Below are 16,649 nucleotides of genomic sequence, written 5' to 3' on the forward strand. Positions count from 1 at the left end.
TGGACATGGATGGAGGGCAAGAAATGAAGAAGAAAGGAGGAAAGTAAAGAAATAAATGGAAAGGAAGTCCTGGAAACGAAGTTAAGAGAACAGATAGAGAGCAGCAGAATCAGCGACTAGGACCAATATGGATAGAAAAACAAAATCACCAGACAACAAAGGTAGAAAAAAATCATTTTATTTTCATTTTAGTGTTTGGAATATGTCCACTTTGAGAATTTACATCTGCTGTCTTATTTTGCACTGGGTATACTGGAGCTGTAACAACTTACAGCTTCACTGGCTCCCTATCCGTTTTCACATCCTGTTCAAACTTCTTCTACTAACCTATAAATGTATTCACTCTGCTGCTCCCCAGTATCTCTCCACACTCGTCCTTCCCTACACCCCTTCCCGTGCACTCCGCTCCATGGATAAATCCTTCTTATCTGTTCCCTTCTCCACTACTGCCAACTCCAGACTTCGCGCCTTCTGTCTCGCTGCACCCTACGCCTGGAATAAACTTCCTGAGCCCCTACGTCTTACCCCATCCTTGGCCACCTTTAAATCTAGACTGAAAGCCCACCTCTTTAACATTGCTTTTGACTCGTAACCACTTGTAACCACTTGCCTCCACCTACCCTCCTCGCCTCCTTCCTGTACACATTAATTGATTTGATGTGCTTACTTTTTTTTTTGTCTATTAGATTGTAAGCTGTTTCAGCAGGGACTGTCTTTCTTCTGTTTGTGCAGCGCTGCGTACGCCTTGTAGCGCTATAGAAATGCTAAATAGTAGTAGTAGTAGTAGTAATGAAAGAAAATCATGTTATTTTTTTCTCCTATACTAGTATAATATTTTCAATGATGTCTGTTTATATGCGCCATGGCTGGTGTAAGGGGGTGTGGCTATCATAGGGGTGGAGTCATATGTGGTGACGCCACCCATAATGAGTACCGGCACTTCGCGATAAATAATTAGATTTTGGGTTCTGTTTGGGCACTCAGTCTCTGAAAGGTTCACCATCACTGCCCTAGTAGATCATAAATAAGGGAATAAGTTATATATACAAAGCTGGCTGATCTACAAAACCAAACAGCTTTATACTAAACACACTATTCCCCTGGCTACTAGCACCACCGTGTTTTCAAAATGGCGGCCTAGACTTCCCCGTGGTAGTCTTGTGGGTCTCGACTGTCTTGCGAGACTTCTGCAGGGAGTCTTAGTCGCCATTTTTAAAATACCATGGTGCCAGGCAAGGGGGAGAATAGCAGCAGCAGCCCAGCGGGGCAGGCAGGATAGAACATGTTCCCCCTTGCTGAGGCCACTAGATCACCAGTGGCATGCAGGGCATCCAGGCAGAGCCTTTGGGCCCTTGGGCACTGCCCATTTGCCCAAATGGTCAGTCCACCCCCTGCTGGAAAGGGTTGTTGTGCACACAGATTTTTCTTATCTACTGCCTAGAAGCCTGAAAGCTATCAACGTTTTGTATATTCAGGTACAACAGGTATTTTTCTGTCCTTGGAGTGTTCACAATCTGAGTTTGTACCTGAGACAATGGAGGGTTACGGGACCCTTTTACATGCGCTAAAAAATAAAATTTATTTTTAGGCAGAGGGGGCATGTCTGGGGGCAGAGAGTGGACATGTTCTATGCTAACCGATTAGCGAATGGGTGGCAATAGCAGCTCATGTGGTAATCTGTTTTAATGGCAAAATTAGCGCGTGGCCATTAATACAAAAAAATTAGAAATTCTACCATTTTAGCCCAGTGGTAAAAATGGCCGAATTTCCAATTTTTTGTATTAATGGCCACTTTTTACTGCTATTTGATAAAAGATCACAAGGAGCTGCAGTGGGATCTTAACTGGGCTCCCCTACGTAAGTACATAAGTATTGCCATACTGGGAAAGACCAAAAGTCCATCAAGCCCAGCATCCTGTTTCCAACAGTGGCCAATCCAGGTCACAAATACCCTGCTTCTCAGCTCTAACCATTAGGTTACTCCTCTGCAGATCAAAGGCCGAATTGGTAAAAATCAACAAACAGTTCTCTCATTTTCTTTACACTCTAAGAATTTGTCTTAAGCATCATTGAATAAAGAAACAAAATCGGTAAAAATGAAACAAAAGTTTAAAAAAGTAATTTATTTCAGTGAAATAAGCTAAATACTAATATTCAGAAATCTTACAGGGTAAGAACAAAAGTTTGAGCTTTGAAGGGTGACAAAGGCTAATGTGCGACTACTTCGTTCTTCTGACAGCCAGATTCAATACTGAGATGAGAAGCCTAAAAGATAAAGAAAAGTTATCCCTAAAGAGTGACATTCACAGTGCTTCAGTTTACATATATTTGGCAATTTCTGACTCATAAAATCATAGTATATTCTAGGTAAGATACAGCATCACACTATAAAATCCATAGTCATTAATGTATGGATTTTAAGGTTTAAACAATTTTTATTGATGATTCAACATTATTAACAAAACCAATAACATAACCTTGGAAAAATACAATGCATTTGGGTATACGCATCCATATCTTTTATCAATGATTTTATCATTTCCCCCCCCCCCCCCCCCCCCCTTACAACCAGATCCCCATAGCCAGCACTGTTTTGCCACATGAATATCCACTATAACATTGATATCTCCCGAATACGCTGCTCATACATTTTGTGCTTGCCTTATCATAATCCCCGCTCTCCCCCCACCCCCCCCAATAACTACTGCGAATGCAAAGAAACTTTCATGAACTCTACACCTCATTAAGCATAAGCAATACATGCCACTAGACAGAAATAAACTAGTGTTCTGAGACCTATACATTTGAGGAGACTTTCCCCCTCTCCTTTCTGTAGATCATTGTCATCAAAACCTGGACTTTGGCCACCTCCGAGAAGTAGACAATACCCTATTGCATGAATTGCTGTGAACTGCACAGAATCAGTATCTTTATAATGCGAACATTCCACTTAACTGTCCCATCAAAACATGCCCGCCCCACACAAAAATTAAACAGCCCCTACTACCCTCTACCACACCCTACCTGAACATACCAGACTTCTCTCCCTGCCCCCTACTCCCTTAAAATGTATAGATTTTAAAAAATACATCCTCCAAAAGCATGAAACATGCAGTTTACTAACAAATGACTAAACTGGACTATGGGGGAGGGAAGGGGGGCTACAAAAATTACAAAATTTAAATAAGGTCTTAAAGTTTCAAGCAGACCAAAAGAGTTAGTCTCCCCCAAAGGGGTTCCTAGCTATTATCGTTAGCCTCAATAAATCATCTAGGAGTAGCCTAATGGTTAGTTCAGCGGGCTTTGATCCTGTATTCTATCCCCACTGCAGCTCCTTGTGACCTTGGGCAAGTCACTTAACCCTCCATTGCCCCAGGTACAAAAAAAAAAACTAACTTACCCCCCCCCCCCCCATTTACTAAGCATCATGGTATTAGTGCATGGGGCTTAGTAAACGGGGGGGGGGGGGGGGGTTAGATTGTGAGTTCTCTGTGGACAAAGTACTATAATGCGTGCAGAGCTGTGTACATCTAGTAGCGCTATAGGGTAAAATTATGTATCATACCTGATAATTTTGTTTCCATTAATCATAGCAGATCAATCCATAGACTGGTGGGTTGTCCTACCAGCATGTGGAGATAGAGAGCAATCTTTTGCCTCGCTATACAGTGGGGGAAATAAGTATTTGATCCCTTGCTGATTTTGTAAGTTTTGCCCACTGACAAAGACATGAGCAGCCCATAATTGAAGGGTAGGTTATTGGTAACAGTGAGAGATAGCACATCACAAATTAAATCCGGAAAATCACATTGTGGAAAGTATATGAATTTATTTGCATTCTGCAGAGGGAAATAAGTATTTGATCCCCCACCAACCAGTAAGAGATCTGGCCCCTACAGACCAGGTAGATGCTCCAAATCAACTCGTTACCTGCATGACAGACAGCTGTCGGCAATGGTCACCTGTATGAAAGACACCTGTCCACAGACTCAGTGAATCAGTCAGACTCTAACCTCTACAAAATGGCCAAGAGCAAGGAGCTGTCTAAGGATGTCAGGGACAAGATCATACACCTGCACAAGGCTGGAATGGGCTACAAAACCATCAGTAAGACGCTGGGCGAGAAGGAGACAACTGTTGGTGCCATAGTAAGAAAATGGAAGAAGTACAAAATGACTGTCAATCGACAAAGATCTGGGGCTCCACGCAAAATCTCACCTCGTGGGGTATCCTTGATCATGAGGAAGGTTAGAAATCAGCCTACAACTACAAGGGGGGAACTTGTCAATGATCTCAAGGCAGCTGGGACCACTGTCACCACGAAAACCATTGGTAACACATTACGACATAACGGATTGCAATCCTGCAGTGCCCGCAAGGTCCCCCTGCTCCGGAAGGCACATGTGACGGCCCGTCTGAAGTTTGCCAGTGAACACCTGGATGATGCCGAGAGTGATTGGGAGAAGGTGCTGTGGTCAGATGAGACAAAAATTGAGCTCTTTGGCATGAACTCAACTCGCCGTGTTTGGAGGAAGAGAAATGCTGCCTATGACCCAAAGAACACCGTCCCCACTGTCAAGCATGGAGGTGGAAATGTTATGTTTTGGGGGTGTTTCTCTGCTAAGGGCACAGGACTACTTCACCGCATCAATGGGAGAATGGATGGGGCCATGTACCGTACAATTCTGAGTGACAACCTCCTTCCCTCCGCCAGGGCCTTAAAAATGGGTCGTGGCTGGGTCTTCCAGCACGACAATGACCCAAAACATACAGCCAAGGCAACAAAGGAGTGGCTCAGGAAGAAGCACATTAGGGTCATGGAGTGGCCTAGCCAGTCACCAGACCTTAATCCCATTGAAAACTTATGGAGGGAGCTGAAGCTGCGAGTTGCCAAGCGACAGCCCAGAACTCTTAATGATTTAGAGATGATCTGCAAAGAGGAGTGGACCAAAATTCCTCCTGACATGTGTGCAAACCTCATCATCAACTACAGAAGACATCTGACCGCTGTGCTTGCCAACAAGGGTTTTGCCACCAAGTATTAGGTCTTGTTTGCCAGAGGGATCAAATACTTATTTCCCTCTGCAGAATGCAAATAAATTCATATACTTTCCACAATGTGATTTTCCGGATTTAATTTGTGATGTGCTATCTCTCACTGTTACCAATAACCTACCCTTCAATTATGGGCTGCTCATGTCTTTGTCAGTGGGCAAACTTACAAAATCAGCAAGGGATCAAATACTTATTTCCCCCACTGTATGTGGTCATGTGCTACCAGGAAATCCTCAGTATAGTCGATATCAAAGCTCTATCCGCAGGAATCACCAAACATACAGAATTACACCCACAAAAGGACACTCCGCCACCCAACCACCACCGAAGCTGGGGGGGGGCACCCACACCCGCCGACGTGGGGGGAACTGGCATGTCCTGCTACCGCAACCGCGGGAGGAGCTGGCTTAACCCATCACCGCCAAAGCGAGAGGGAAACAAAGCTACCCTACTACCACATGAAGCGGGAGGGAACACTGGCATAATTTAGTTATGAATCCAACCACCGTCGAAACGGGGGGAAAGAAGCAGCAGCTCACTGTAACACAAAGTCGTCCCAACTCCAGGGAAATCCAAGTGGAAGAACTTGAACTCGAAGTCCTCCTGACCAGGAACTGAAGTCTAAACTTGAACCTGAAATATAACTGAACTGTACAGATATCTGGGAGGGACTATGGATTGATCTGCTATGATTAATGGAAAGAAAATTATCAGGTTATGATACATAATTTTACCTTCCATATCATCAAGCAGATCAATCCATAGACTGGTGGGATGTACCCAAACAGTACTCACCCAGGGCGGGACATGGAAATCCTACAACGCAACACTGAAGCTCCAAACTGGGCCTCGGCCCGTGCTGCCATGTCCAAGCGATAATGCCATGAGAAGGTATGAGCCGACGCCCAAGTCGCCGATCTGCAAATCTCCTCCAAGGAAACGGACCTGGACTTTGCCATCGAAGCTGCCTGTGCTCTAGTAGAATGAACCTTCAGCTGGATAGGTGGCACCTTCCCTGCGGCCACATAAGCCGCCGCAATCATTTCCTTGACCCAACGTGCCACGGTAGGTTTAGATGCCTGCAGACCCCTACGGGGGCCCGCGAACAGCATGAACAGGTGATCCGACTTCCGGAAATCGTTGGTCACTTCCAAGTTTCTGATGATAACTCGTCTAACATCCAAGCATCTGAGAGCACGATACTCCTCTGGATAATCCTCCCTACGGAAGGAGGGTAGACAAAGCTGCTGATTCACATGACATGGAAGCGAGAAACAATCTTGGGCAGGAAGGAAGGCACTGGGCGAATAGACACTCCTGCCTCCGTGAACCGCAGGAAAAGCTCTCTACATGAGAGCGCCTGGAGCTCGGTAACCCTCCTGGCTGAAGCGATTGCCACCAAAAAGACCACTTTCAACGTCAGGTCCTTCAGAGACAGCCGCGATAATGGCTCAAAGGGTGGCTTCTGCAAGGCCCGCAGCACCAGATCGAGATTCAACGTAGGCACTATCGAGTGCAGAGGACGGCGTAGGTGATTAACCCCTTTGAGAAAACGCACCACATCTGGCTGAGAAGCCAGGGAAGCACCCTTCAGGCGACTCCTGAAGCAAGCTAGAGCCGCTACCTGGACCTTAAGAGAGCTGAGCGACAGGCCTTTCTCCAGACCTTCTTGCAGGAACGCCAACACTGAAGCAATTGGCGCCATGAAGGGCGACAGGGATCCTGCCTCGCACCATGATACAAAGGTACACCATACCCTGGCGTACATAGTAAAAGTAGTGCGCTTCCGTGTTCTCAGCATAGTGGCGATGACCCTGTCCGAGAAGCCCTTCTTCTTCAGCCGCTTCCACTCAAGAGCCAGGCAGTAAGACCAAAGGGGGAGGGATCCTCCATCACCACGGGACCCTGATGGAAGCCGCAGAGGACTGTCTACGGAAAGCCGGATCAGGTCCGCATACCAAGGGTGTCTGGGCCAGTCTGGACCCACCAGGACCACCCGGCCTGGGTGATTCGCCACCTGGCCGAGAATTCTGCCCAGCATAGGCCAAGGCGGTAACACGAAGAGAAGCTCCTGTACCGGCCACTGCTGGAGAAGAGCATCGACCCCCAGAGATCGAGGGTCCCGTCCTCTGCTGAAGAACCGCGGCAATTGGCCGAGGTCGCCATCCGATCCAAGGTCGGCATGCCCCAGCGCTTCGTGATCTCCAAGAACACCCGAGCAGACAGTTGCCACTCTCCGGTATGGCGACTGAGAAAGTCCGCCTTGACATTCAGGACTCCCACAATGTGAGCCGCCGACAGCTGGTCCAGATTCGCCTCTGCCCACTGGCATAACTTTATGGCCTCCCTGGCTAGGAGGGCGCTCCTGGTACCTCCCTGGCGACTGACATAGGCCACGGCCGTGGCATTGTCTGACAGGATTCGAACTGGCCTCAGTATCAGTACCTGAAGAAACGCTTGAAGCGCCAACCGAATGGCCCGAAGTTCCACGAGGTTGATGGACCATTCCACTTCGCCTCTGCCGGCGACCATATCCCCTACGCTGCCCTTCCTAGGCAGTGGGCTCCCCAGCCCATCAAGCAAGCGTCCGTCGTAACGACAATCCACTCCAGGGACGTGAGAGGCATACCGGCTGACAACTTGTCTGACATCAGCCACCAACTTAGCGCCCTTCTCACCGCCGAGTCCAGGGGAAGGCGAACTGCGTAATCCTCCGAAACCGGAATCCAGCGCCGCAGGAGAGTGCTGTAGTGGCCTCATATGGGCCCTGGCCCAGGGCACTACCTCCATCATGGCCGTCATGGAGCCCAACAGTTGCACATAATCCCAAACCCGAGGAGCTGAGGAGGCTAGGAACCGGTCCACTTGGGCCTGAAGCTTGAGGCTCCGGTTGTCCGGCAGGAACACTCTGCCCACTAGGGTGTCGAACCGAACACCCAGATACTCCAGGGACTGAGTCGGGCGCAGCTGACTTTTCTCCCGGTTGATGATCCATCCCAGGGAGCTCAGAAGAGCAATGACCCTGTCCGTCGCTCTCCCACACTCCGCAAAGGAGGGAGCTCAACTCAGCCAGTCGTCCAGGTAGGGATGGACTTGCACTCCTTCCTTGCGGACATAAGCCGCAATGACCACCATCACTTTGGAGAAGGTCCGCGGAGCCGTAGCCAACCCGAATGGGAGGGCTCTGAACTGGAAGTGCCGGCCCAGCACTGCAAAGCGCAGGAAGCGCTGATAAGGCAGCCAGATGGGAATGTGCAGATAAGCTTCTTTGATGTCCAAGGATGCCAGGAATTCTCCTTCTTGTACCGCAGCAATCACAGAGCGGAGAGTCTCCATACGGAAATGCCATATTCGCAAGGCCCGATTGACTCCCTTGAGGTCGAGAATAGGCCGAGAAGAGCCTCCTTTCTTTGGCACCACAAAGTAAATGGAGTAACATCCTGTACCACGCTGCTCTACGGGTACTGGGACCACCGCCCCAAGGTGGAGCAAGTTGTCCAGAGTCTGCTGAACTGCTGCCACTTTGAGGGGAGACTTGCAGGGAGAGTTCGTGAACCCGTCTCTCAGGGGCCGGCAGAACTCCAACTTGTAGCTGTCTCTGATGACTTTTAGAACCCAAGCGTCTGAAGTTACCCTGGCCCAGAAAAGAGGACAGCCTTCCTCCTATCTGCTCTGGGCCATGGACCAGGGCCCCATCATTAGGTACGAGACCCTGAAGGAGGACCGGAGGAAGAACCTCCTGAGCGGCGGTCTCTGCGAAAAGAATGCTGCTTTGGGAAGAACCTCTGCTTGAAGGAGGAGAAGGAGCCCGACTTGCCCGGGCGATACCGACGGGCTTCTTGAAAATGGCCCTTAGAGGAACCAGGGCGTGCACTGCTCGCCCTTGCCTTGACCTCCGGCAACCTCTTGCCTTTAGAACTGCCGAGATCCGTCACGATCTTGTCCAGCTCATCCCCGAAGAGCAGCTTGCCCTTAAAAGGCAACTTGGCTAAGCAGGATTTGGAGGCATGGTCAGCTGACCAATGCTTAAGCCATAGCCATCGACGGGCAGAGACTGTCTGAGACATACCTTTAGCCGAGGCTCTCTAAACATCATACAGCAAGTCTGCCAAGTAAGCCAAGCCCGACTCCAGGACCGGCCAATCCGCCCTCAAGGAAGGATCCGAGGGGGAGGCCCGCTGCACCACCGTCAGGCATCCTGGCCACATAGGAGCCGCAAACCCAAACTCAAGTTGGCCGCTTCAAAGGCTAACTTTAAGGCTGCTTCCAATTTCCTGTCCTGTGAATCCTTAAGGGCAGAGCCACCTTCCACCGGCAAAGCTGTCTTTTTTGTCACAGCAGTGATTAGAGAGTCCACTGCCGGCCAGCGCAAGGCCTCCTGTTCACCCTCTGGCAGAGGGTACAGACGAGTCATGGCCCTGGCTACCTTGAGGCTCGCCTCAGGAGAATCCCACTGAGCCGAAATTAGAGTTTTCATGGCTTCATAGATGTGGAAGGTCCTGCAAGGACGCTGTGTTCCCAACATAATAGCGGAACCCGCTGAGGCTGAAGGAGGGCCTTCCTCCGGAAAGGAAATATTCAAGATGCTCATAGCCTGAACTAACAGGTTAAACAATTCCTCTGAGTGAAAAAGCCGCGCTGCAGAGGGGTCATCTCCCCCATCAGGGCGAGGATCAGCCTCCTCCAAAGAATCCCCAAGGGACCTTTGGGAGAACTCAGAAACGCTGCCCTCATCTACATCAGAGGAGACAGAGTCCCCCAAGACCTGAAGATCCACCCGAGGGCGCTTGATCAGGGAAGCCTCTTCCCCCATATCTGACAGGGGAGCAGAGCAGGAGCAGCGTTTTGCAGTTGAAAGGTCTGATGCAGCAACAAAATAAACTCGGGAGAGAAACCCCCGTTTGTGCACCTCTGCAACCTGGGCCACAGCCCTAGAGGAACTCTCAACCTCCACTCCATAGAGCGGGGGAGAGGCGCGCTGCACATCCAAAATGTCGTCCGGTGCGTCACTCCGCAAAGGAGCCGCACGGGAAGCATGGCGCTTAAACTTTGCCATCTTCTTACCGCCGCCCAACTCAAAGGCGGCCATACCAGAGGCCGTCTGAGCTGCATGGGCGGCCGACGTCGGAAGGGCGGACATCGGGGGATGGGCGCCTAAGGCGGGAAAGGCCGCCGACACCCCAGCGGAGGAAAAACCGGCTAAATCAGCAAAGTCCGGAAGGGCGCCCAAAAAGGGCTTCTCTGCCTCCGATCCCCATGCCTCCCCACTAGCCGTGCGAACGCGGTCCGGGGAGCGCTTTTTCGCGCCCTTACCATCCGACACCATGATCCACGAGGGAAACGTTCGGGGAACCCCCTGCCCACTAGGAAAAGGTAAAATTACCTGCTTCTTGCTCCGAGCTGCAACAAATTGTGTCCCAGTGAGCAGCTGCAAGTAAAATCTTTTCTGCTTCAAGATTGTTATGTTTTTGGGGGGGTTTTTTACGGAGCCAGCGGGAGGGGGGAGAAAAGGAGGGACCTGGCACCACCAGGTTTTCACTTGCTCACGAAGAGCCCTCAACCCCAGGTACTCAACAAAGCCTAAGTAAATAGGCGTGGAGACCAAGCCAGAGCGGCTGCGTGTGACCACACACCTGCTAGATAGAGAGAATACTGAGGATTTCCTGGTAGCACATGACCACATATAGAGAGGCAAAAGATTGCTCTCTATCTCCATCAGTCTATGGATTGATCTGCTTGATGATATGGAATTATTATTAGTAGTAGCTCCAGAAAAAAATGGAACAAAAAAACTCCTCCAAAATGGAGAAAAAAAGTTGTTCATCAAAAAAACCTGATCAAAAATTGCCAAAACCCACAAAGACCGATTTAGTCATATAAACCTCTCCACCCAAAATTCCCACATCAAGTCCCAATAAGTTCACAACTTACATCAAAGTACAGTACGCAGCTTGACTGAAGAGGCTTCCAGCTAAAGTACCTGAACATCAAAACCGCTACTGCTCTGGGACATGAAAAAGCTCTCTTCCAGTACTGAACATAGTCCACCTGTCCAGAAGGGCCACTTGTTTCACAAACTCGCTGCTTCTGGTCCAAAATGGTCTCCGTCTTTTATAACAAACGCTCACAGGAACAATTATGTTATGTTTCGAAAACAAGCACCTTAGTGCCCTAACCATAACAAGTTTTGCTGACAAAAATGTTCTATAACTTCATCATGAAGTAGAAAACCTCTCCTTTAAAATGATAAAGTCCACTGCCTTTTAGAGGCTACTTCCCTTTGTTTTTATGTCAATAAAAGGGTCCTTCAAGAAATAATGAAGACATTACCTGTACCAGAAGATATTCCTTCCTCAGTCTGCTGTAGAACTGCAGAACATCTGGATTTGCTCGTACAACCTTAGGATCAAAATCCATTACCCTCAAGCCCTGAAGTCTCTGGGCCCGGGACAGGGCTACATAAGCCTGACCACATTCAAACACACGAGCCAAGGATATCTCCACACAGTCCAATGACATTCCCTAAAAGAGATTAGAAAAAAAAAAAAAAAAAGATGACAACAGAATTCTCCTAAAGATCCCTGCCTATAACATTATAAATAGCCCATTAATAGATTTGACTAGATTGGGGGCAAGATGGCATCTTGAGTTGATAGCTGAATCAGACATCTCTTGCTTTTGATCTATTATTTCCTACTTTCTCATTTTCTTTCAATGCCCAAGTGAAAAAGTAGATGGGGTGACCCCCTACCCCACCTTAAATAGACCCCTCCCGAGAAATAACAAGTCCTAATTTTGCCTAACACTGCACATACAAAAGGGGATGGAACTCTTCTCATATGAGTAGAGAGGTGTGGTAGCCGTGTTAGTCCACTTTTAAAGGTAATCAATAGAAAAAAACAACATAAAACATGGAAAAGAAAATAAGATGATACCTTTTTTTATTGGACATAACGTAATACATTTCTTGATTAGCTTTTGAAGGTTGTCCTTCTTCGTCAGATTGGAAATAAGCAAATGTGGTAGGTGACAGTATATATAAGTGAGCATTCCAGAAGTGGATTTTTAAATTGAAAGCCTCTGTCCCTAATGGGTTGAATTCTAAGACTGAATGGATCCATTTTCTTTAGTTAAAAGACTCCCCTCAAAAATGTCTGATTTAAGTAGGACATTTTTGACAAAGCTATACGGTAACGTAAGTAGGAGGGAATAAAAGTAAGACGTAATATGTCCAGAGTCCTTTTAAAAAAACCCGCCATTTTCTAGGAAGGGCGTCTCAGTAGCGACCGCCAGCAAAATTGAGCGGAGGTAGGCACACTAGATTAGATATGAATAAAATAGAATGCCGTTCATCTCCTAATATTATGCTGATTTCAATTTTCAGAACTTTTGGCCTGTGATCCTGAAGCAGAAGCAGTAATTCGAAACGCTGGCCGCCGTTGATCACAGTCACCGTTTGGAGAAAGGCATTGAGACCAAGACTATTAAGCTAAGCCTGAAAGCTATGTTTAGAACATATCTATAGTCTAGAAATTTGAAACATAGTATATTATTGAAAACTCGACCCAGGAGGTTTTTTTAGCCGATGATGAGGAAGTCTAACTCCTACTAAACTACTGGTTGTAGTTAAACAGGAGTTTGCTCGAGGCTTTTTCCTCCTTAATGCAGCATTTATTTATTTATTTAGAACCCTGTGTAGACTGGAATTTAATTAGTACAGAGGTTCAGTCCCAAACATAATTTGTGAAACATCAAAGCATTTCAGTGGCAGTCTAACAGGTTGGAGGTGGATAAGTGAGAAACAGAGAGATATGCATGTTAGACTGTCACTGAAATGCTTTGATGTTTCACTTATATATACTGTCATCTACCAACATTAGCTTATTTCTGATCTGACGAAGAAGGGCAACCTTCGAAAGCTAATCAAGATATGTATTAAGTTATGTCCAATAAAAAAGGTATCATCTTATTTTCTTTTCCATGTTTTATTTTAAGTACATAAGTAATGCCACACTGGGAAAAGACCAAGGGTCCATCGAGCCCAGCATCCTGTCCTTGACAGCGGCCAAGTTTCCCAAATGTACAAACATTCTATACATGTTATTCCTGGAATTGTGGATTTTTCCCCAAGTCCATATAGTAGTGGTTTATGGACTTGTCATTTAAGAAACCATCTAACCCCTTTTTAAACTCTGCCAAGCTAACCGCCTTCACCACGTTCTCCGGCAACGAATTCCACAGTTTAATTATGCGTTGGGTGAAGAAACATTTTCTCCGATTTGTTTTAAATTTACTACACTGTAGTTTCATCACATGCCCCCTAGTCCTAGTATTTTTGGAAAGCGTGAACAGACACTTCACACATCCACCTGTTCCACTCCACTCATTATTTTATATCTCTATCATGTCTCCCCTCAGCCGTCTCTTCTCCAAGCTGAAAAGCCCTAGCCTCCTTGTCTTTCTTCATAGGGAAGTCGTCCTATCCCCGCTATCATTTTAGTCGCCCTTCGCTGCACCTTTTCCAATTCTACTATATCTTTCTTGAGATGCTGAGACCAGAATTGAACACAATACTCAAGGTGCGGTCTCACCATGGAGAGATACAACGGCATTATAACATCCTCACACCTGTTTTCCATACCTTTCCTAATAATACCCAACATTCCATTCACTTTCCTAGCCGCAGCAGCACATTGAGCAGAAGGTTTCAGTGTATTATCGACGACGACACCTAGATCCCTTTCTTGGTCCGTAACTCCTAACGTGGAACCTTGCATGATGTAGCTATAATTTGGGTTCTTTTTTCCCCACATGCATCACCTTGCACTTGCTCACATTAAACGTCATCTGCCATTTAGCCGCCCAGTCTCTCAGTCTCGTAAGGTCCTTCTGTAATTTTTCACAATCCTGTCTCCATAGGCGCCCCGTATAAGAGGCTTGGGGAGGCTAAGCCTCCCCAGCCCCGCCCCTTTAAATATTATAGTTTTGCTGGAGTCGCGGGCAGCCGGCATTGAAGACATCGGCAGGCTTACGCCAGTTCCAGCAGCCTTCCCTTCCCTCGTTGCAAGTCGGATGATGGCTCCACCCTCGTAGAAACAGGAAATACGTCAGAAGAGGGCGGAGCCATCATCCGACTTGCAACGAGGGAAGGGAAGGCTGCTGGAACTGGCGTAAGCCTGCTGATGTCTTCAATGCCGGCTGCCCGCGACTCCAGCAAAACTATAATATTTAAAGGTACGGCAGGGGGGGGCAGGAAGGAAACAGGGCAGACGGGAGAGGAGAGGAGGGTTGCTAGACATGGTGGAAGAAGGGGAGAGGAGAGGGCAGGGGAGAGGAGGGTTGCTGGATGGAGGGAAGGGGAGAGGAGGGTTGCTGGACATGGTAGAAGAAGGGGAGAGGAGGGTTGCTGGACATGGTGGAAGAAGGGGAGAGGAGGGTTGCTGGATGGAGGGAAGGGGAGAGGAGGGTTGCTGGACATGGTGGAAGAAGGGGAGAGGAGGGTTGCTGGATGGAGGGAAGGGGAGAGGAGGGTTGCTGGACATGGTGGAAGAAGGGGCGAGAAGGGTTGCTGGATGGAGGAAAGGGGAGAGGAGGGTTGCTGGACATGGTGGAAGAAGGGGCGAGGAGGGTTGCTGGATGGAGGGAAGGGGAGAGGAGGGTTGCTGGACATGGTGGAAGAAGGAGAGAGGAGGGTTGCTGGATGGAGGGAAGGGGAGAGGAGGGTTGCTGGACATGGTGGAAGAAGGGGAGAGGAGAGGGCAGGGGAGAGGAGGGTTGCTGGATGGAGGGAAGGGGAGAGGAGGGTTGCTGGACATGGTGGAAGAAGGAGAGAGGAGGGTTGCTGGATGGAGGGAAGGGGAGAGGAGGGTTGCTGGACATGGTGGAGGGCAGGGGAGAGGAGGGTTGCTGGATGGAGGGAAGGGGAGAGGAGGGTTGCTGGACATGGTGGAAGAAGGAGAGAGGAGAGGGCAGGGGAGAGGAGAGTTGCTGGAAATGGGTGGATGGAGGGGAGGGTAGGGGGGAGAGGAGGGTTGCTGGACATGGAGGGGGAGGGAGGAGTGAGGAAGGAGATGAGATAACAGAAAAGGAAGAGAGTAGAAAAACTGCACATGGATGAAGAAAATAGGCAAAAGCTGGATCCACTGGACAGTCAAGTTTGCGGAGGACCCAGCTTTTACTTATGGATGTAGGACAAGAAATGAAGAAGAAAGGCGGAAAGTAAACAAATAAATGGAAAGGAAGCCCTGGAAACGGAGTTAAGAGGACAGATAGCAGCAGAATCGGATACTGGGCCAGCACAATCAGAAAAACAAAGTCACCAGACAACAAAGGTAGAAAAGATCATTTTATTTTCATTATAGTGTTTGGAATATGTCCACTTTGAGAATTAGGTGTTCAACATTAAAAGTTTATTTACTTATTTATGACATTTTATCCCACATTAAACATGAATTAGGATGTTTTGTGGCTCTACATGAGAATTGTGATATTATGATCCCTTGTTTCAATATTGTTGACGGTCTACATTTTCCGTATGGGTGGTATATTTGTGTATTAGGTTCTGCCCAGTGTAATATTTATGGTACAGTAAGGTTCAGAGTGTGTTTTTGCACAAAGTTGTGCATAGTGTTTTGCAGTTGAGCGATTGTGGTTAGTATATGCTTTGAGCAACCACTTTATTCTTTGACATATGATACATATCTAATATCTAAATGTAATAAAAGGTATTAATTGTGACATTTTTTTTTTTTTTCTGTGTGTGATCAGACAATTATGGATTTAAGCTCCACCCCTGGCCCCACCCCTAACCCCACCCCCTTTAGCCTCCCCAAACAGTTGGGCAACCGACCGCCTATGCCTGTCGCGAGTTAACGACTTTCAATAACTTTGAGGGGCATAATCGAACGCGGACTATCTCTGAGGATGGGTCCGCGAATGGGCAGGACAGACGGTATTTTCGAAAAAGATGGGCGTCCATCTTTTGTTTCGATAAAACGGTTGGTGCTGGGCAAATGCATCGGATTTGGGCGGATTTGAGCTGGGCGGTATCGGTTTTCAGCGATAATGGAAACCGAAGCCGCCCAGCTCTAAAACGAACAACTCCAAGGCATTTGGTCGTGGGAGGGACCAGGATTCGTAGTGCACTGGTCCCCCTCACATGCCAGGACACCAACCAGGCACCCTAGGGGGCACTTGTAAAAAGTAAAAAAAAAAATTAAAATACCTCCCAAGTCCATAGCTCATAAGTACATAAGTACATAAGTAGTGCCATACTGGGAAAGACCAAAGGTCCATCTAGCCCAGCATCCTGTCACCGACAGTGGCCAATCCAGGTCAAGGGCACCTGGCACGCTCCCCAAACGTAAAAACATTCCAGACAAGTTATACCTAAAAATGTGGAATTTTTCCAAGTCCATTTAATAGCGGTCTATGGACTTGTCCTTTAGGAATCTATCTAACCCCTTTTTAAACTCCGTCAAGCTAACCGCCCGTACCACGTTCTCCGGCAACGAATTCCAGAGTCTAATTACACGTTGGGTGAAGAAACATTTTCTCCGATTCGTTTTAAATTTACCACACTGTAGCTTCAACTC

General features: G+C 47.8%; 1 protein-coding gene across 1 annotated transcript in view; it reads right to left on the reverse strand.

The window, feature by feature from the left end:
* Window positions 1-2,108: 2,108 nt before the first annotated feature.
* Window positions 2,109-16,649, reverse strand: part of LOC115471749 (ATP-dependent DNA helicase PIF1-like) — a 233,774-nt gene continuing 219,233 nt past the window's right edge. The window contains exons 12-13 of the mRNA XM_030205562.1: window positions 11,386-11,577; window positions 2,109-2,265 (exon numbers count right to left, since the gene is read on the reverse strand). Of these exons, the coding sequence (XP_030061422.1) occupies window positions 2,209-2,265; window positions 11,386-11,577 (249 nt within the window). The 3' untranslated portion in view covers window positions 2,109-2,208. The remainder of the gene's footprint in view (window positions 2,266-11,385; window positions 11,578-16,649) is intronic.

Source organism: Microcaecilia unicolor, chromosome 6, assembly GCF_901765095.1.
Source record: "Microcaecilia unicolor chromosome 6, aMicUni1.1, whole genome shotgun sequence".
NCBI classification, from domain to species: domain Eukaryota; kingdom Metazoa; phylum Chordata; class Amphibia; order Gymnophiona; family Siphonopidae; genus Microcaecilia; species Microcaecilia unicolor.